This window comes from Mya arenaria, chromosome 14, assembly GCF_026914265.1.
Source record: "Mya arenaria isolate MELC-2E11 chromosome 14, ASM2691426v1".
Classification (NCBI taxonomy): Eukaryota; Metazoa; Mollusca; class Bivalvia; order Myida; family Myidae; genus Mya; species Mya arenaria.
The window spans coordinates 28683336-28705988 of record NC_069135.1 but is presented as its reverse complement, the minus strand read 5'-3'; the positions used below and the strand labels follow the sequence as shown (position 1 = coordinate 28705988).

Below are 22653 nucleotides of genomic sequence, written 5' to 3'. Positions count from 1 at the left end.
ATATTTACCCAAAAATTTGCTCTTTCCAAGACAAAAATAAAAAAGTTGTAAAAATGGTATATCTGTGAGAGTGCATCTTTAACTTAACTCATTGCATCACATACCTTAATACCCTCCATCTTTTTCCCGTAGTTTTGGAACATGTCACTTGGGCTGGTCTTTGGCACAAAAAGGATGGATTTGAAGGTCACCTCTCCCTCTGCTGTGAAGTGGATCTTGGCCAGGGGCTCGTCAGAATGCTTGCCGATGGACTTGTAGAACTCGTTGTATTCTGAATCTTCAACATCACTTGGTCTGAAGATGGGAAATGGAGGTTAGAATGGATTTGTCACAATAATAAATCTGATTACACCCATCCTCATTGTCTATCTACATTGACGATGTATTCCAGTTTTAAGTCCGTAGGCATTTGTTTGTCCAGGGTTATCATGTGACTAGTAAACCTTTCTGTTGGTTTAACAGTTATGAATATTAATATACGGGTGGTTAGGTCTCTCTCATGGTAATAATATACCTGTTGCTTTTAAAAGAACTCTTAAATCTAAAGACATTTACATGTAACAAACATGATTAACAGCAGTCTGACTGTGTTTTCTTCCTAGTAGAGACACGTTTTAATCATTCATCATGAAGAAAATATATAGATTTTTTTTTAAACTTATCACACAGAAAACACTTACTTTCTGGTCCAGATGGGTTTCACATTGTTGACAAGAACCCAGTCCCAAACAGTCTTGGAGACTTTCTTGGTTTTCGGCTTATCGTCTTCCTTCTCCTCTTCCACCTCAGCCTCATCATCATCTTCATCCTCTTCTTTGTCAGCCTCTGCTTCTTCTGCTTCATCCTCGTCAAGTGGCTCTTCAACTTCCTCGGTCTGTGAATATATATCAATTATATAAATTCAAAATTTACAAATTTGTTTCTATCTCAGCCCTGTCAATATCTCCATTCTCCTGTGTTGGCTTCAGTTTTTGCTGCATCTTCATCAATTGGCTCCTCTACTGCAACAGCTTGTAAAACAGAAGATATGTGTATAAGTAAATCCTGGTCCTTCTCACCCTCGTCAACATCTTTCATCCTGATCTTCGTCATCTTCAGCTTTTTTTTCACAGTATCATCAACCATGCAACCATTTACCCTTGTCATCAACATTCTCATTTTCTTCTTTTTTCACTTTAAGCTACCTTGGCTACCTTAATTCATTGCTAGTAAGAACAACTCTATATTCAAATGATGTCACATACCTTACTCTCCCAGAGGTAGATGTTGAAGTTAATGAACTGACTGTACTTCTGTACCAGAGACTTAAGGCTTCCCTCTTCAAGGAACTCATGGGCCTCTTCCTTCAGGTGAAGACTGGAAATGAAATAAAATGTGAAACCTTTCGATCAAGCTTTTTCTAATGACCATACGGATGCACTTAGAGCATGGTGATGCCCGTTCATGTAATGTTAGTTAACCAAAGGGTATTACACTACAAATATTTCATCCAGGTTGAAGGCATTTGATGCATACTGTGATACATCTTTATTACCATTTATAACATCTGTTCTGAGTTTGACAATATTATCTTTAACACATTAAGGTCATGGAATTTTGCATGACAGTGACTTCATCGTGATAATAAGATAACCTGGGGACAACCTTTTCTACAACAAAAAACAGACCAGATAATAAACCATGCCCTTTTTTATGCAATAATGATGACACAAAGGCTATGAAAATACAGCAACATTTAAAACAACAAATCAACACCAGATAAGCCAACAAACCAATCATTTCCTACACACCTGATCTGTGTTCCACGTCCGAGAGTGTTGCCACGTGGGTCTTTGCTGACACTGAATTCATTGGAGTCAGACTCCCAAACGTACTGCTCATCATCATTATGCTTGGACGTCACAATCACACGGTCAGCAACTAGAGAAACAAGGATTAAATCTGGTCAATCAAGTCTTATACTTATTATTCAAGCCAAAGGGATCTTTACTTTTCCTAAACAGCACATTTTTAACCCGTTTCCAGCAATAAGGTCAGATTGCCTCAAATTCGTTAAACCCACGTTAATGTACACATGCCATGCATAAAGACAAGAGATTTCAATACATCATTTTGTTCGATAACTAGATTTGTTCCAATTGTCCAAAATAAATGCCTTGAGAAAGCCCCTCTACTAGAGTTCCAAAATGAGCCTATGATTAAAATCTGTTTTAAGCCTGACATCATTACAAATATTTTATAAAAAGAATGCAACATGATGGAGAAAAAAAAAATTTCCGTTGGCTCTCCTACTACATTTTATTGACAGATAATAGAGGTTACCTTACTATTTACTCAATCTATTTCTATAATTCACATACCGAGGAAAGATGCGTAGAATCCAACACCAAACTGTCCGATAAGGTCGTTCATCTGAACAGAAGATGAAGCATCCCCAAGTTTCGTAAGGAATTCACTGGTTCCTGATTTTGCGATGGTACCAAGGTTATTAACCAGGTCATTTTTGGTCATACCCACGCCAGTGTCAATAACATGTAGAACATGGTTGTCTTTGTCAGCCTGAACATAAAGACACAAGTATGTAAATTGACACATGACAGTTTTCCATATTTTTTCTATACTAAACAATTGAGTCTGCTTTGCCAATCACTGAGAATAACATCTCCTGAGGCTGGTTGTCTTAAATTCAAGAAAGATTTATCAAAACAAAGAACACAAGATTGAAGGTGCTTCAACAAGAAATGAAAAGACTAGAAATATTAATAGAACTACAGAAAATTAGAACTTTTTTAAGCATTAATTTTAATCTGCTACATTCCAGTGCAGCTCATGTGCTATTTAAAAGTATGTCAAAACTAGGTAACAAAATAATCCATCTTATCTGGAAATTGACATACCTTAATTTTGATACTAAGTTCATCTGTTGCAGAAAGTGCCGATTTATCTGTGAGCGAAAGGAATCGGATTTTATCGAGGGCATCAGAGGCGTTGGAGATCAATTCTCTCAGGAAAATCTGAAAATACATGATCAGATAAGTTACAAAATCAAGAAATATTGGACAGAAATCTTTCTCTAGAAACAATCTGAAAGTCTTATAATTTTTTCTCAATTTTCATTGTACTTGGCCAAAGTTTGTTAATATGAGTAAAAAGGTCTTAAATTAGTACAAATGGCTTTAAACTTGTGATAGTTGCTAGGCCAGTTCATAATAATTATATTTAGAAATGCAACACTCAATATTATAAATATCACTGCCAAATTTCATTGCAAATGATAAGAAACCGCTTTCAATACTAACAAGAAACGCCGCAATGGGACGAAATCAGGTTTTTAATGATTGACAGAAGAACTTGAGCCTGTGTCTGTTTTTCTATTTTTAGTAACAGTGACCTTGACCCTGAGACCCCAAATGCAATCAATTGAAAGGTATCCATAAACTCTTCCTTAATACCAAGTTGTGTCAGGATATGTCAATCCTAACTTAAGTTATTCAGTTTCAACCATTTTTCTATTTTTAGTAACAGTGACCTTGACCTTGAATCTAGGGACCCCAAACGCAATCCCATGAAAGGTATCCATAAACTCTTCCTTTATACCTGGTTTGGTCAAGATATGAAGACCCTGTCTAAAATTATTCAGTTTCAACTGTTTTTCTATTTTTAGTAACAGTGACCTTGACCTTGAATCTAGGGACCCCAAACGCAATCCCATGAAAGGTACCCATAAACTCTTTCTATAGACCAAGTTTGGTCAAGATATGTCAACCCTTACTAAAGTTATTCAGTTTCATAGGTGAGTTTGACACCGCCCGGCCGCCCGAATAACGCCGTTCGCCGTTCTAATAACCAGGTTTCACTATGTGAAAACCTGGTTAATAATAACTGTTAACATGTGTTTGCAATAACACCAACAATTCAGGAATATAAAATTGTTATGCTTATCATATGCCAGGTAATGAAGCACTAATGACCATCATTTCAAGACAGCAGATACTTATACAATGTGTATCTATGATTTCTCAAGTAAACATCTATAAGTGGACTTGTCTTGCCTTTCAAAAATCTTGTTATGAACAGTGATGCAAATGAAGTGTTACAGGGGTATGTTAGAATGCTGATTTTGCTTCGTTTTTCAAATTGAGAAAACAATCAGGTTCTCAGGGACGGCTTGTGATACAAATCTATCACCATGTCTTAATAATATATACTATATAATCTTGATTAAAACAAGCCACAAATCTCTCATCAAGTCTTTAGTCACACAAAAGCATGCTATAAGAAATGAATATACATTTTTGTAACCACCAGACATAATATAACCTTCACATACAGTACTGTAGGGAGTAGGTTATAATTTATTATGAAGAAACCTGCATAGCTATTATACCTGTAACAGAAGCTGCCTAACTCAATCAGCAGGCATACTGTCATATAATTATTACCGGTACTAGGTGCTGTTTAGCAAAACAACTACCATGGTAGAGACTTTTTGCATCCCAGGTTTTTATCCTCCAAAAAAGTTGGTTATTGCTACAATGACTGATTTTGCTTACTTTGTATAACATTCAGTACTAATATTATCTGTTATTCATCTTCTTACAAATGAAGTATTCTGCATTATCCAATTCAGTACAGTAAGGTCTATGTTGATGATGATTCTCAACTCTATGTTTTCAAAATAAGAGATGGTAGCCAAAATTGAGCTGATAGAATAAATATTGTTTTGTGTCAGTAGAATTGACGAAAGGCATTACGTACTTCATAATGTGTTTGCACTTAATCATTGACTTAAAAAACTTATTGGCAAACCGTATTTCAGTTATGAACCCAAAATGACGAATATACTGTCAAAGTTAATTACTAATTTATACGTGCAGTAGTGAGTACCTTGAGCATAACTTAATGAAGGTCTAGGCACCAATTATTTTCTACATTATCTGGAGGATGAGTATGCTGTTATAAGCATTAATTTGTTTACAAAACAAAATGCCTTGTTGACTAGTTAGTTCCAGTACGAACTCTGATACGCAAAATATTTATATTACGTATATTTCTAAGAAACACACTGATTCAAATGAAATGCTTGAAGGCTTTCGCTTCATGAAAATTTTACGATGAAGCCCGATATATTGCATGCCATAAAATATTAAATTTGCCAAGAGTTTTTGAATTTTTTCTATCCTGATTGAGACTCTGGTTTCGGGTTTTAGCAATAAACATTCACTGTTCAATTTTCTGTGCAGAATAATGCAGATAATAAGAAATTCATCATTACAGCTGTTCCCATGCATCAAAATTCCATAAAAAACACACACAATTCAATGCAAAGGAAACGCTTATCTGTTTTTTTTCAGGGGGCACTACTCCACAGGGTATTGGGCTGGAGTGAAGGACTTGCTACCAACATTCTTAAGTTTTTGCCTGATGTCTAACAACATTACGATGGTAAATCTATTATACAACAATGCCACAACTTTTGGTCTTAGATAAACAGAAAAGCCAATCAAATGTTAATTTTTCCTTGAGAAGGGGCTTTGATAGGGAGCACCTTGAACCATTTCTATGAGTTAGTTCACAATTTGGGGGGAAATGCATGATTTGAAAGAAATTCAGTATAAAAGATGCCCTAAACAAGGTAAAAAGAAGACAAATACCAACCTCTTTGTTCTTGTAAAGTGAGTTAATGATGAGTTTCATCATGCGGTTCACTTCTGCCTGGAATGCATGTTTCTCAGCTTTGTCGCGGAGTTCCTTCATTTGAGCAACATTCAAACCATCTAGTTTAATGGCCTCCTCCTCTCTGGAAAAGAAATATACATTGACAAGTTATATTTCCAGAATAGGGTTACCTGTTTCTGATTTGTTATTTGGAATGATTTTCAGATATCATCTACAAGTTAGATAGCTCCTCAGGCCACCTCTCCCAGGGTGTTACCCTTGCCTCCTATGCATACCGAATACTCATATATTTTCTACCAAAGTCCTGCAAAATAAATGATATAAAACTGTTCTGAGAGTGGCTTGGCAAAAAATGCCAAATTACACCCTCCTCTCTTGAAAGACAGCAATGAGTTTCTATAGCCACATGGACTGTCATTCTTCATGAATATGGTTAGAAAAGAGATGAAACATTTCTTAATCCTTAGAGAAACAGAGCTCATCCCTTCTATGATTTTTTCACCAACAATCATTGGAAAGGCTGCATTGAATATATATTGTTTTTGAACAATTGCAGTGAACATCATCAGGGGGCGTATTCAATAACCAACTAAAATTTAACATTAGCAGAAACTGAACTGAACTGCTAAATTAATTGGCCACTAGACTGAATTAGGAATTACTCAGCATGTCTAAGGATTGGGGGCCGAAAACATATTTCCAAGTTAAGTTTAAGAGTAGAATCTGTGTGCTTTGATAAGACTGTAAAAATAACCAGTTACCACCGAGACATTTCTATATTATCTAAGGATTATTTTGAATACTGCCAAATGATAAGAATTATATTGAATACTGGCCTCAAACATTATTCAAGGTACAAATTAAAACCTATGAGCTCTCTTTCCAAAGTGTTGATGTTTGAAATAATGCTTCCTGGTAATATGTTCAATGGAGGTTTTATTTGTTCTGCATCTTTAATGAGTTTTCTTGCAATAAGAATAGATACTAAATTTATTTCGGGATAAATGATGGGTTTTCAACTTTATAGGATTTGATTGCAAGCCCCTTAGAAGTTTCTTTTCTCTTGATACAGTGTTTAATAAATGCTTTACAAAACATTCATTGATACATAACATTGCAAACATATAAATTAATACAGAAAATAATAGAATCCAATTCTCTTGTTCAGTAGTCATTTTCCTTTAGATAACTGGGTTTAATTTTGATCATACTCACAAGCTTAGTAATAACATACTCTGCTCTAGAATAATTTTGCAAAAGCCAATTTCAGGGTATTAAGGCAAAACCAATTTAGTTTGAGAAGGGTTGCATCCTTTTCAAAAACAGGAATGGTGGGTAGGATTTATTTTATTAGAGTTTAATGTAAAAATGTTAATGTCATCATTGGAGGATGGTGTTAAAGAAGACTTCAATAATTATGAAGCTGTAAAGGTTTTAAACAACATATTAGAACACACTTAAAAAATAAAAATATTCATATTTATTTAACAACTGACTATAAAAATGGTAGGGTCTGCACCTATTTCGTAGGTAGGGACAGGTTACCCAAACCAAATGTATTTTTTTAGGCCATATGATACAACTTGCAATATCTTACATTTATAGCACTGGCATCAATTATTCCCAATTCTAATCTTAAGTGCTTTCGAAACTGGAAGCCATTGAAATATCAGATTATACTTAGAATGCTTAGAATACACAAGAAAAGAGGAAGTGTATAATCATGTATTATTTCATGCAGATAAAACAATGGTTTATAAGAATATGCTGACTCAATTCTTCCTGAGTATTTTTACCTGGCAATAAAATGCAAAGTGATGCCAATTATTGGTATTGTATATATGTGTTTTACTGGAGAGGAAATATAAACCTTTAATTTTAAGTTGAAAAATACCAGTAACATCAGAAATAATCACATGTGATGATGTGAAATATTTAAAACCATGATGTTATATATGTTTATAATCATTCTTAATAGTTATAATTCAAAACCTTTATGGCATAGTATGTCGATGCCATAATACATCTTTGGAAATTATAGTAAGCCCAATTTGGGTGCAATTCTTTTTTGAACAATATTTATGCAAAAAGCTGCAGAAACAAGCTCAGTAGCAAAAACAAGCCTAACAGACATTCAACTTCAGTGCTGGTCTTGGCTTGTGGTAATCTGGACCAAATGTTTGTTGACAATACAAAGGCAGTCATGAACAGTACTTCTAAGATTGTTTTTCTAACCACAACAACACAAGACCATCTAAACATGCGCAACCATCTCAAGGCTTCATGAACATGTTTTATAATCACCTGATTTATTTTCTGGTAAAAAAATACAAATTCTAGCAGAGAAATGAAACTCTGTGGCTGCAAAAATAAACTCCTAGCATAAACTTGGCAGCGAGACCAATCACTGCATTAACAATACCTTGAGGAGAGTCCTGTGTTATTAGTACTGAAGACTAGTAAACGGTGCATATATTAGTATTATAGTTCGCTGTTTGCATACTTGTGTGGGCCAATGACAATCAAGGTCTTTTCAAATTTTGCTGCTCATTAATTTAACGTTTAATGAATTATATTGCACTAAAAATAGATTTATACAGTATATTTCAGTCCATCTTTTTTTCCATCAATGTCTAATTGTTAAATAGTCAGTAGTAAAAGGCAGCATATATCGGGTGCTTGCATTTGTGTGTTCAGGGATTTTTCTGTTAATTGATTTTACGAAAATCAAATCTAACAGATGCACCAAGAAACATCAAACATATAGACAGAAGTTTTCTTATTTTGAATTAACACATTGAACACAAGATATTGTCTTAAAATCATTAAAAGATAAATGCAAAAAATAGCAACAGCAATTCTATTGAATTCAATGAATGATTGGGTCATAAAACCAATCCTGCAATGGTTTTTAACTAAACTATAAGACAGAGGCTCACTTGAATGTTTTTACTGTGAAGAGAGACTATCTACAGCACCATGCTTAGAAAATATAATTAATCTGGAATACATTTTTTCTGGCATTTTTTCTATGAAGATAATAACACAATTGATGTTATTATATCAATCAACAAGTAAAAGGTAGGTGAAAAATACACAGAATGCAGAATATTTGGCAAAACGCAAGTATAAACGAAATGCTGATTACAAAAAACATGTTAACAACAAGTACAAGCAAAAGATTTACTCTCTGATATTATAGGATAATGTAAACGACTAGAAAAAGAAGTAACTGGTTGAATCTACATTCTTTTACCTTTTACTAGAATATGAGGCCAATTGTGTATTGAGACAAAATGTTACGGAGAAATATAGACCTTAATGACAAAAGTAAAGGTGTTTTTTCTTGAAAAATGTTGAAACTTTAAACTTTAAAAAAGACAGATCAAACAGCCATTCACTTAAAGACATTGGTAATAGAACGGGGAATCAAACAGGTGGTGTTTGGAATCTGTATACCAGGAATCAACACGGAAAGAAGCATGAAGCCTTACATGAAAGAAACCCTTGTGAGTTGTTCAGAACACACATCTGGCATGTTCTGTATTGTCATGTAAACAATTGTGATGATGACTATCAACAAACATTGACTGGCAGCAAAGTCTGGAGGATGTCCTGTGGAACTCATAATTAGATCTCTGTCTCCTTTTTGTATTTTCACATGAACTCATTTGAACGACATGTAATTGAATTTGAACTGCATTGGCCATTGCTGAATAACCAATGATTATTAAACCATATGTAATGCTTTATGTGAATGGCAAGTTTAATTAGGGCATTCAATATCGCAAGAAAAGAACAACTGGATTTGAAACACACCTTCCAACAACTTCATCGTCTGTTCTGGACCCATCACGACTTTTTCCCATGTCCAATTCCACAGTAGCGTCATCTTCCTCCGCCCGCACTGCTGAAAATACAGAATATTGATTATTAGAATCAAGGTTCTGATGAGCAACAGTTGCTAAAATAATTTGTATTTTGTATGAAATATGGGTTCACATTGTGAATGTATGACAATTTCTGCATCCAATCAATGGATAACATGCAGTAACATTAAGATTATTTGAACATAAGGCCATATCAAATTGTTTTTCTGTTAAGCATCAACTCTTGGACGAAAACCCATCTAGCTATTCTGAAAAAAAACAACCAGAGAACCCCCCTCCCCCCATTACTAAATGATTCTAATGTAGAGTATAGACACCAGAGCCTCCTTAGTTTATTCTGGAACATTCTCAATTGTCAGATTTCCACTGCAAATTAAGTGCAAATAAAACTTATATTTAAGTGTGTTGATTATGGGATTCACAGCAGAATGAATCATTTTCTGATATCATATGCAAAACAACACTATTACAAAATATGAAGCATGGCGATGTTGTTAACACCTGTGTTCTGTAGTAGGTATGTAGGTAAAACAAAATTAAAAATATTCAGCAAGATCATTGATCATATAAAAATAGTTTGTTTTTTCGATCTGTTTGACCCAAACAAATCCCTTAACCCTTTAGCGCATGTATACGAGATAGGCCGACATAGCTCATTACCAGATGTATACGCATTTGGCCGACCGTATCCATTACTGGATGTAAACGCATGGCCCGCATATTTCAATAGGGTCATTTCAATATTTCAATGTTGCATCTTTCTTTTTGTAAACAATATCCCGGATGTTTATAAAATTAAAGTTTAACCTTTTGTGTATTGATTTTCCCTTGAAAATATCGTCTGCTAAATTGAGAAGGTGTTTATACTCCCAATCGCAGGTGTGATATCCCATTGTGACGTAATGAGACCACGAGCTAAGTACTGTATGGAATTTCCCCCAAATTCATTGATGCGTAAATCATTAAATATATTACGTCAGTTCAGTTTACTGTACCATTTAAATCAATTGAGATTATATTTACTTAAAGGTAATATTTTGTTTACAAACAAAAGAAACAATTAGTAAATGAGAAAATGATGGGTAAATTTTCTGTGAAGCTTATATAATGTCCATCATAGTTTTGGCTGTAAAATAGGTCATGTGCAAGCGTTTTGTTTGATCTAGATCTTTTTATTCATACCGGAAAATCATTTATCGGCTTTCTTTTTTGTAAACAATTTTATGAGGGGGTAATAAAGTTAAACAGAGCCCTTGGACTGGATCTCTCAGCTGGATGACACCGGATATTCCTGACATATTTCTGTGTCTTAATACACAAGAACATAAATTGTCGGCTTTTTAATCCAGATGGGTCTTTTTTATGATAGGGGTAATAAAAATTAGATCGATCCCAGCATTTTATTACCCTTTGATTTAATGCAATTATGACATTTCAAAGAAATGTTACAAATCCATCTTGAAAATACATTCACAGCTGAAATAAAATAATTTAATATTTCATCATTTACACCATTTATTAGATAATTTAATTATCTATAAAAAATGAATTCACATAAAAAAGATTTGGACACAATTATTTGGAGTAACATTGATTTTAAGGTCATACTGCTGTATTCATTTTCTCATTTTCAAATATCCAGAAAAGTATCTATGCAGATAAGGACTGCTTATCAGTAAGATGGCTATTGACTGGGAGGTGTAATCTGGCCACTTGTCTATGTGCTAAAGGGTTAACAGACACTTAACATTTGGTATGGCCGTATGTTATAATGAAAATTTACAATATTTAGGATAAATGAAGGAGTGATAGTTTCTGTTATCACTGGGTAACCTGATTTTATGCATGGCTGTTGCCTAATGGGTTTTTTACCTCCCCTCCTTCTGGGGGTAGGGGATATTCAACTTGCATTTTATCAAAAATTGTATGTGCCCCCAAAGAAACAAAAAACATAGCACATCATTAATATTATATGATATATGTCTGTTTTATCATACACAAAACAGACTTAATTAGTAAACAGTATCATGAAAATGAACTGCATGTTCATAAATTATTCAATAATGAATAAGATTTAGGATTAATCAGTTTTATCAAGAATCTATACACTAATGTATGATACAGTTGATAATTCCAGCAGTAAGTTGAGTGTCATAAACAATCAAGCTCACCTTAAAAAACCAGTTTGGCACAATAGTACATCAGTTGGCTGAGAGTATGCATACTTGCCACCTATATGCAACATGTAACAGCCACAGATTCAGTGAACAGTTAAACAGGTGGAAACCTTATAAGATTTGTATCATACACGCCTAAGCAACCTGATCATGGCATCAATGCAGTGTCTTCTTTATGCATCATTTTTTTTTTAAATAATAACAGTTCATGAACAATCTCTTATGCAGGTCAAGCATGGAAGTCATTTTTGTTTTCATTTTATTTTGGAATAAAACCTTCATTCTAAGTTTGCCTTAATAAAATTATTGACAAGCTGCAAGAGATCTATGCTAGGAAGGATGGTACTAGTGTTCCTGCTTGTGATCGCCATTGAAAATGATGAAAGTGGTAACAACATTTCAAATCTTGCAATTTTTTGGTATAAGCAACACTGATTTACCATCACAAAGTAATTAGCAGTCCAAATGATACATGTGGGTCACGGACACTACGGACCATGGACATTCCGTAGTGTCCCTAAATCTGATCCGTAGTGTCCCTAAATCTGATCCGTAATGTCTGGTCCGTAATGTCCATGGTCTGTAGTGTCCGTGACCCCTAGAACATGGGTGGCTCTAGCCAGTCTAGGTTAGGCATAAGAGGAGCACAACTTTTGACAGGCCCCCCACCCCTCCTTCCCCAAAATAGAAAGGACAATCTGAATTAGTGAATTCATGCGTATCATATTCATAAATTTACAATGACAATGCCATAAACTGTAAATGCTTACTTGGTAAACAAATGTGTAAAGTTAAAGTAGTATAAGCATACCAGGAATAGAGAATCTGAAATTAATAATGTTAAGGGAATATCAGGCAAAATCAGCATTTTTTACTCTGTCATGATTTTGACTTTTGTTTTCCTAAATGAAATGACATGCTTGAAAACAAGCATCCATTTAATGGACTTACCAATGTCATAATGATTAAACACATGAATGTCAAAATCGTAAATATTATCAAATTCTGCCAAAAAAGGAAATATTGTTGGATGGAAACTTGATCTTGAACCGGTTTACCAACATGCCAAGCTCTCTGTAAACGTGCAAGTACTCACCGGTAACGCACAAAACTCCTAAAACTGCTAGAATGAATAGTGTTTTCTTCATATTTCCATCAACTCCTAAGAGCTGTCAAGAACTGTTCGAAGAAATATCTAAAAATTCGGGACAACTCTCCTCACACTGACGTTTGGCAGATCGGGAATTCCCAGTGTAGTAGATTTGTCCAATCAAAGCGAACCACGCTGAATATGTAAGCCAATCAAAACAAAACAGGTACGACAACCCCGGTTTTACTTGGCCTTTTCTGATTGGTCAATATTTTGAGTGTACTGCTACCAGGGCGTGAAAACGGTGTCACAATTTTATTCATCCTGGACATAAAATCCCGGACCAATTCGGTGACGTTTTCACCGGTTAACATGACTGGTTACTTTCTTTTTATTAATTCATTACCAATTTCCACTGCTATCTATACCAGTCTGTTAAAATTATGGTCTGATGTTTATTTTGACATTTGACAGTTCCCTGTCTTCATCGTATTTAGATTGTAACGGTGTATTCCATTTGTTCTTGAATTAATTCTAAGATAACATTGCTGTAAGTATTTTAAACCATTTCGTGGTGCATTTTCTTATTTCGTTCAATAACAAGTATTATTTAAAGTAGAAAGTGGTTATACTCTGAGGGGTTAATATTGGTAACGATTTTAGAATTACTGTATGGTGTGGCTTCATATTTATGTTTGAAGACTCAATTTGTGAGAGCGGAAACGTAAACATAGTGACAATTACAAAATGGAAAGTGTTCGAAGGAACAGTATGTTTTCATTTAGTTCCATAAAGTCATAATTATGAACAATGGCCCATGCATTTATTCTGCTTTCATTAGTGTTGAGAGGCTTTGTCATAATGATATATAGTAGGGGTCTTGAAATAATTGAACACGTTTTCAAAATGTTACAGCATTTATACCCGAAAATCATCAGATGCATAGGTTGCAACTTGCATTCAACTGATTTTTATACATTTTTAAGTATATGTATTACCGGTAGTCATTCTAAAATGCCGTCCAGGCTTATTTTTTAATGGCTGGACAGCATTTTAGAATGACTTGTATTACCGGTAGACAGATTTCAACAGCTTATATGTCGGTGCTCATTTCGAAGAATGTTTTGAATGAAAAAATTCACATGACTGATATGTTCTTGAACTATCTTATGTTCCAGGTGCTAAAAAACATCCAGTAGATGACAATGATCGGAATGATGGCTCTAACATATCTTTTTCTAGCTGGACTAGGCGCTTTTCTCTACATGTACATGGTACATCCAGTCATCTTTATTCATCTGTATTTCAGGTATAGATCAATAACATGCTCATATGTATCTTAGTTTAAAATAATTTACCAGAACACAAATATGACACAACTGTTGAAATCTATTTATTACTATTTATGCAATACAAAGCTTATTCATTTCTTTTTTACTTGTCTAAACATTAATATCTTTTCTTTTTGAACCATGCTAGAGAGTTTTTCCTTTTTTCTAGACATTAACTATACTTCTATATCAGAACAGTAACAAGTAGGCGGAACAGAACTGTTCTGAAAGTAGCATGCATATTTATTACATTATTCAAATATGCTGCACACTAGTATTGAATATTGTTATTGGCAACTTGGTGCTGTAAGACTTTATTTTATTATACAGAATATCAGTGTGGTTGAGTGGTCTCAAGCTGAAATATGTAAACATCGACGACATGACAATCTGCTATGGTGAAAAAGGGAAAAGAAGAAAGGGCCAGCCCTCGATGATACTGCTTCATGGATTCACAGCCTGCAAGTTTATGTGGTCTCCCCTAGCTAAGGTATTTAAGAAATATAGCTAAAGCCCAGTACTATCAACACATGACAAGAGTTAAATGCACCGGATGTTTAAAAAAAGCAGTTATCGGTATATAAATTAGTAAATAGTAATATTAGAAGACGCTGCAAATTTTAATTTCAACCGCTGGACATCCAATCGTTTGATGTGACCTTCAGAAACAAGCAAATAAAGGAATCCAGCTGAAACAAACATGTGTTTTTACTTTTACATATGACTAACTAGTTTTTTACTCTTACATGAAGAACAGGGAAAGCTTGTTAAATTACTGAAGACTCAAATTGATTTACTATTCTATGTTTGTAGTTTTAGTAATCTTGAAATATTTTGGTGTCATCTGATTGTGGAATAATTAATTTATTTTATAGATTCAATAGAGACTGATACTTATGTAATACTTAATACTTCCTTTTTAGTTTTATTAACAATATATTTTTGTTTAAGTTAAGAATGGAAACAACATCACACATGGTCCGAGTGATCATTATGACAAAAAGCAAATCTATTTACCATGCACAAAGATAATTTTGCCCTAGGGGATCAGCTTCATTTGTACAGGACTGCATTATTGTGCTGTCAAGGTCACCTTGCTCCCTGTCAAAACATCATTTGGGTATTTTGTAGAGATGCAAACGAATGGCAAAATTGATATTCGAATATTCGGTAATTCTTTCGAACCAATATTCGAATATTCGATTACCAAAATACATCTTTTAAAAGTTGTAGTACACTTTTATAGTATTCGCTAAAGTAATAGCCGTGGCATATAAGCCATACTTTGTCGTAACCAATACGCGCGGCGGACCCTGAATTTTACCAAATGAGCCTATGAAATTCCTCATTTCAGAAAGACAAAAAGTAAAACATTATGAAAGTAAGTAAAGTAAAAAACTAAATCTTTTCATTTATATGCATGTGCCTTCATAATTGTAAACAACGTGAACTTAGATGGACTTCTGGTCAAATGACGTTATACGCCAATGGAGGGTCTTTCCGAAGAACGAGCAGCCTAGTTCTGGGATTGGCCTGCACTAAATAAACTTATAGAAAAAACAAACCAACTCGGGAACTAGTTTATTCCTTAATTGGAAAAGGCATTTACCGAAAATAATTGATTTTTGGTGTCACTTGTCTTATAGGCAGATATTGTTAAATTGCGGGGAGTTTTTACAGTACCCGACGATATGTCCCTAAATGACATATGACACGTGTTTAGTGTATTGTCATCACATTCACAACTCTGGCAGTATAGGCCAATCGTTGTAAATCATGACAAACAAACTTTATACACAACATCCGGGTTTCAAGCAAAAGGTTTATTGATGTATTTATTTAACAAAAAAACATCGAATATTCGAACACCGATTTTGACATTCGAATACCAAACGTTTGATCGAATATTCGTTTGCATCCCTAGTATTTTGTATTAGTTTGATGCAATACATTTGTTCTGTTCAGCAACTTACACTTATTGAATATCTCATCAGCTGTGGTGTTTGACTTTTTTGTTACTGTTTCTATTTTTGTTTCTGAAGTACCAAATTATTATCCTCCTTAATAATGTTTGTGTTTATATAGTGCATAACACGATGTTGATAAAATATCTAAAGTCCTTTCAGATATTATTAAGTTATTGTACCAAATGACCAGAGGGATACTTAACGAAGGAAATGACTTAAGATGTTTTTTGAATAGCAGCCTAGTTTATTGTTTGTTTAGTCTTTCATTTGACATTGTTGCTAGGCAATTATTTTACATAAACTGATAGAGTAATCTGAAAAGTAAGTATTATTTTTCATGTTTCAGAACCTGTCACATGACTGTCATGTGATCGCAGTTGACCTCCCAGGTCATGGTGACAGTGACACGCCCACAGAAGATGAAGACATCTCACATACAACCACTGTCAAGAAAATGAATCAGGTAGAGTTGTCAGTGTTTATCAATGCCAAGTCTTACTTCGTAATTTGACCAAAGTTAATGGCAAAATTTTCTATGAAAATGGGAATCTAAATCACTATTTCAAACTTTTCAATGATAATGAGGACAATAAAAATGGGATTGTAATATAAAAGGGGAATAGTGTAGTATATATTTGGGGGCAAGTTAAAGATGTGCATAATTTGTTCATTTTGTATACTATTTGCACATTCACAATAGAGGAAAACATTAGTGATTGCAATTTAAACTGTCAGCAAGTATTGAAAATTAGTATTCATTTAATTAAAATATGATTCAATTTTGTAGCTCGCATAATTTTGTGAGTGTTTATTTTGGTGCATATGCTCATTTTTTTACCTGATAATGCTGTGAATTTAAATAGGTATGAAAGGGGTTCATATACACGTCTTTCAAAAAATTAATTCTAGTCTGAATTATCAGAAAACAAAAATCATTGAAAATATACCTAACAAATAAATGTTTTATACCCATTTCCTTCAGATCATATGCAGACTTGGCCTGGAGGAGGAACCATTCCATCTTGTGGGCATGTCTATGGGTGGTGCACTAGCAGGCTTGTATGCAGCTCAATACCCTGAACATATACACTCCCTCACACTCATATGCCCAGCCAGTGAGTCAAATAGCATGTCAAAGATTTTTAGTATATCAGATGATCAGTAAATCAAGTGTCAAATTGTTGTATTTAAGCGACTTTTGATAATTAATTATGGTCTATTATAAAATAAATAATTTATTTGCATCATCATGTTGAAGTTGGTTACCAAAAATAGAAAACTGTGATTTTCGGTCAAACGTGTCAAAAATCATTTTTGCATTTAAAGCAACATACATTGTAGGTGAATATAACATGCACTCCATTGTTTATACCTGATAGTAAAACATTATAAAGGGAACGAGAGAATCTCAGTATTATTTGATCCAATCAGTTTTACTGACTACTGTATGCCTTTACACTTGCCTTACACTAGCCCATTCTACCTTCAGTGCGTACCCCGATAGAGAGCCCCTTCTGGGGTGACATCCATGCTGCCCTGGAGCAGGGCATGACCAACCTGCATGAGAAATGTACCCTCCTGTTTCCCCAGTCCGCACACCAAGTACAGGACATGTTGCGTTTTGTACAGTTCAATAACAGCTGGGTACCAAAACAGGTAGTTTTTTTATAATTTAAGATTTTTAATTTCAATGATCTCAACAAAACAAAGCATTAGGGTAGATGTTATGTCAAATTGGAGACTTAATGAATAGTTAAATCTGTACACCATTGAACATATTGAGCTTATGAATAGTTGATTTAATTGTAGGTAAAGATTGATCATCTTATGGAAATTTACTTTACTTTGTTTCTTTTCTTCAGATTCTGCAGGGAGTAGTGGATTTTAGGAAGAACTATTACCCATTTTATGCGAGATGTAAGTCATCATTCATGATATTTAATATACATCAATAGTCAATCATGTGGAAATGCCCCAATCCCTTCATTGAGTTTATATTTAGTTTAAACATTATTTTATAAAAATACATTGCACACATATCATACATGTAAGGTAAGGATTGAGGAGATAGCTGAAACTAATTTTATTTCCTCTATTCTTGACTTTATTTATATATGTATACCTAATTAGTTTTAAAGGACTTATACTGAATACTCCCCCTTGTGTAAAATGTAAGTTAATTTCAAATTTAGGGGTTCTTAAGTTCAGGATTTATGCTGGAATAGGGATCAAGAACTTTCAACTTTTGTACTTTTTTTTACTTTTGTACAGTTGTAATGATTGTTTTATTTGCTTGAACATATGCATCAAAAACACTAGGAAGTATATTAAAATGATTAAATTTGGAAACAAGTGTTAAATGCCAAATGTTAAAACAGGCAGCTTGTACAATTCCAGTGTTCAACATGATAGCTCAGCCAGACAACCACCACTTGTTACGAGACTGTGCCACTAAAATAACTGCTCCAACACAGATTATTTGGGGGGAGGAAGACCAGGTGAGAGAAACCAGTCAACAAAAATTAATAAATCTCCGCCATTAAAATAAAAAGTTGATCAACAAGTCTGAAATCTTGCACTAATATTGCTTAAAGAATTCAACAAGCTTGCTAGGTAAAATTAAGATGTTGAGTAAGAATGGTGAATAGTTCACCAATACAGGGCTACTTGCAGGCTTGTATATCTGGCTGCAGGTGTATTGTAAAATGCTTTTTCTTTGTGGAGGTTTTATTCTTGTGTTTCATATTATATTTTATGGGTCAATGTATATATTAGAATTCCATTGAGTTAGGATTTTTTTTATCTAGGTCCTTAAAAATGCAATGTACATTTAGTGTAAGAAAGCTCTTAAAACTCAATTTTGATGTGTAAACATAAGACATTGTGTTGATCAGTATGTGTATATATATATAATGCCATACATAGAAGCGTAGGCAGGTGAAATGTCTCTGGTGTCAAGGTGCTTGCATGTCTCTAAATATGGTCAACTTAATGAAAGCGTCTTTACCCTAAGTAACATAAGCATCAAGAGGAAAATTGATGGATTTTAGATGATATGGTTATATTTCTCATAAATCTATATCATCTTTACCCCAGGTAATTCATGCATCCGGAGCAGCAGTGTTGAAAGAACTGTTACCCAATTGTGTGCGGGTAGATCTCATTCCACGATGTGGACATTCCATGAGCACAGACAGGCCGGGGGCCATGACCAAGGCCTTACTGACATTCAGGAGTGGATTAGAGCAAAAAACCAGATAACAGGAAGTGGTGGAATATGGTGTAGTGTTCTGTTCATATAAGAACTGAAAAAACAGGAAGCGGTTGAATTTACTGTAGAGATAAGAACAAGAAAATAGGGATTGGTGGAATTTTACTACCAAGTTTTCCATTTTTAACGTACGACTAATGAACCAGCGAGCTGCTTTAAGAAGAATCCTATGAGAGATTTTCAAAAGTGCTTGTGGTATTGCACATTTTTAAAACCTTCCTAGGAACAAAATTGCTCCTAAAATCTTGATGACAGGAGCCCCTGGTAGAAGAAAGTGGTCAAAAGAGTTATAATTTCAATGAAGTATTTTGTGATAATTCAAAACCAGACAAATGGAAGTTATTGAATCTGATGTAATTATGTTCAGAATAATATTAGGTGCCAAAAACTTGCCTCATGGCACTTCATCAAATTAGCTCTTCAAGTTGTGTTGATAAGCTTGGATTCAGTTCTTTTATCTTTTACCTGAAACCAGTTGATCTTCAGTGGAAAAGAGTGAAAAAGAAAATTTCAGAATGTTGTTTGTTTGACATAATTGAGCGAAGAATTTATGGTTGTTTTTATTATCTGAAATTAGTTTTATTGGATACAGAAGGATGTGGAATTTTGTGTACCTCACTACTGAGCATGTAACTTGTTTGTTAAGAGAAAAAGTAATGTATGAAATATAGCTTCATAATCTCATAATTTCCATCTTACCAATGCCCATATTGTATAAATGATTTTTTGAATTGATATAAAAATATTCATATATAAATATACATAGTTTTGACACTGAAGTCAAAAGTGCCCTTTCTCACCTAGAACCCTACCCTTTTCAAATCCTGGCTGGAGCACTGCCACTTTTGGAATGTCACTTTTAGTAAATATATTGTCTTACATACCTGTGAATAGTTACAAGAGCATTTGTTTTAAAATTACCAAGGATCTACTTCTCATATTATGAAACATATTAAAAGTGTTTCCTTGCCTGAAATGAATGATAAGTCAAGGTTATAGTTATGTAATTGTTGAGGATTATTCTATAATTATGTTAAATTTTTAATAATGTTGATACCAGTGACAAATACCTCAGGGCTATTACCATATTGTGATATTGTGTGTTTTGTAAATTGATGTCAATTCTTTAATTAACGTTAAAATATGTAGGAATGAAATATGATGTCATGTCTAAATATAGTGTCTTAAAACAATGATGTCATTATCTTTATATTTTTTTACATTTCAATGTAGGCCAATTATCTATAGTTAAAACCACAGGCGTCTAAATCATTGTTTGTCTCTCACATGTTGATTATTATCATTTTGGGTACATATAATAAGATAAACGGCACATCTGAAGATATCTTAGGCTTTTGATATACAAGGAAGTTTTTTGTTTATCTCATTATATGTACCCAAAATGAAATTGATCAACATTTTAGAGAAACAATGATTCAGACGCCGGGGGTTCACACATGAATATTAGGCATTAATTGTGTAGAATATTGTGTAGAATATTGAACATTGTAAAGAAGACCTTTTATGAATTACCAATACATACAACATGTATGTTTAAGTAAGGTCAGTATGATTTGTACATGTATGTTTTTTATAATTATTGCTAGTGAATCAGAAAATCAGCGCCAGTAAATATTGTGATGTGTCAGGGTTTTTTTCTGACCCAATTTACCGTAATTTTGAATCAATAAGCAACAATAACTGACTTAATTTTTCAAGAACTCTCTTTAAGATCAAATTTAAGAATTTAAAATGTTTTTATTTACAAAATAGTCCTTTAAACACAAAGCAAATTGTTCAAATCTTTGCTAAAATTAACCATGTGATTAATAACTAGATTGTGAAGTATTTCATGATATGTTTATATATTTGAATAAACAAGTGCAGTTTAAACAGTTGGCTCAAGTCTTGTTAGAAAAACAGCAGATCACATGTGTATCCATTAAACTTCCAGAGCAGTAACAATTTGAAAGTTAACAAAAATAAAGTTAACAACAATAACGTTAACAATGTTGTTAACTTTTACAAAGTTCTGAACAATTGACCAATAGTTTGTTTCAATTTTTTAATGTTCATTTATAAATGTTAAATAGGATGTTTTAATAAGTAATCTGTGTTGATTGTGTGCAATAGATTTCAATGTTATAAAGCATTTTATTCCAAGTCATTTTATAGTTTTAGTGCTTTTTCCCTTTACTTTTTTTTAGTGGTTGGTGTTGTCGCCAAAACTATTTTTGTGTTTGTTAAAACTATTTGTGTCGGGTTAACAAACATCATGTTTTTTAATCAAAAGTCACTGCTGTACTCTAACTGCATAAGTGATGCATGTACACTCATGAAAAATTATGTATTATGAAAGAGCATGTTTAATGAGATGGGAGTTTTCCTGTTTCCAAATATTGGGTCTTACAAATGTGTTGACTGAAGATAATGTAAATGCATTTTGCTTTATACGATCTGTTCCAAGTCGTCATAGCACATTATACCAATTTTACTGAAACATTTATATTGTCAGGTTGTCTGTTCATATAGTTTAGAAGTGTTACATGCATGTTTATATTCGCAGGTCTGATATATTCTGTGAACAGATTGTTTGCTTAAAATTAGTAAAAGATTGCCTGCTTCTACATCTACAATTACAGTTTTTATAAAGGTTGTACGATAATTAAAAATATTGTGAAAGGTTGGTAAAACAGTTGGATTAAATCCCACAATGGAACAGAATAAATTTTCTAATCAAGTTCCGGATGTTAGTGCAGTGTATTTTCAATGTCTATATTGAAACATGTTAGTTTATTAACATTTTCAGAATTCATTCACTCCGATCTTCAAAATTTGTTCATTCACTCCGATCTTCAAAATGTGTTCATTCACTCCGATCTTCAAAATTTATTAAGATCATCCATTTAAAACAATTTTGTGTCTTAAATACACCATATATTAATATATATTATTGTCACTCTGACTCTTTCATGTTGTCTATTCACAGATGAACACAGCTATTTTGTCAATGTTTAAAATTGTGGAAAAAATATAAATATTTGCTATATTCCTGTAAAATAAATAAAACACCACATACAATAGTTTTGTCGTCAGTTTAACAAAGAGATTTATTTCAATTTCGAGATAAAAACCACAGAATTGTGTGGGTGCTAAAAGGAAACACCCTCAGTAGGTTTTTAAAAATAAAATGTGTCCATAAAAAATTGGAGCTTTCATCTAGCCCCCTACAGATTTGATGGAAGAAC

The 22653-nt window shown here is 33.5% G+C and overlaps 2 protein-coding genes across 3 annotated transcripts in view; one reads left to right on the top strand and one right to left on the bottom strand.

Annotated features, from left to right (window-relative positions):
• LOC128216720 (uncharacterized) overlaps nt 1-13025 on the bottom strand; it is a 34193-nt gene extending 21168 nt beyond the window's left edge. The window contains exons 1-9 of one of the 2 annotated variants that reach the window (XM_052923368.1): nt 12843-13025; nt 9499-9589; nt 5659-5800; nt 2898-3014; nt 2361-2559; nt 1791-1920; nt 1245-1356; nt 681-874; nt 105-294 (exon numbers count right to left, since the gene is read on the bottom strand). In XM_052923368.1, the coding sequence (XP_052779328.1) occupies nt 105-294; nt 681-874; nt 1245-1356; nt 1791-1920; nt 2361-2559; nt 2898-3014; nt 5659-5800; nt 9499-9589; nt 12843-12894 (1227 nt within the window). In that variant the 5' untranslated portion in view covers nt 12895-13025. The remainder of the gene's footprint in view (nt 1-104; nt 295-680; nt 875-1244; nt 1357-1790; nt 1921-2360; nt 2560-2897; nt 3015-5658; nt 5801-9498; nt 9590-12842) is intronic. The other variant, XM_052923369.1, reaches the window with a different exon arrangement.
• Nucleotides 13026-13250: 225 nt separating this feature from the next.
• LOC128216408 (monoacylglycerol lipase abhd6-B-like) lies at nt 13251-22469 on the top strand. Its single transcript, XM_052922967.1, has 9 exons — nt 13251-13386; nt 14015-14145; nt 14498-14657; nt 16481-16597; nt 17117-17249; nt 17624-17790; nt 17997-18051; nt 18532-18632; nt 19231-22469. Exons 2-9 carry the CDS (start codon nt 14036-14038, stop codon nt 19393-19395), a joined length of 1008 nt encoding a protein of 335 aa, XP_052778927.1. The 5' UTR covers nt 13251-13386; nt 14015-14035; the 3' UTR covers nt 19396-22469.
• Nucleotides 22470-22653: the final 184 nt, after the last annotated feature.

Bases quoted from the DNA above. Each gene is read 5' to 3' on its own strand.
- LOC128216408 (XM_052922967.1), top strand. From the start codon at position 14,036: ATGACAATGATCGGAATGATGGCTCTAACATATCTTTTTCTAGCTGGA. The intron at 16,598-17,116 runs GTAGAGTTGTCA...CATTTCCTTCAG, and splicing joins CTGTCAAGAAAATGAATCAG to ATCATATGCAGACTTGGCCT. The intron at 18,633-19,230 runs GTGAGAGAAACC...TCTTTACCCCAG, and splicing joins TTTGGGGGGAGGAAGACCAG to GTAATTCATGCATCCGGAGC.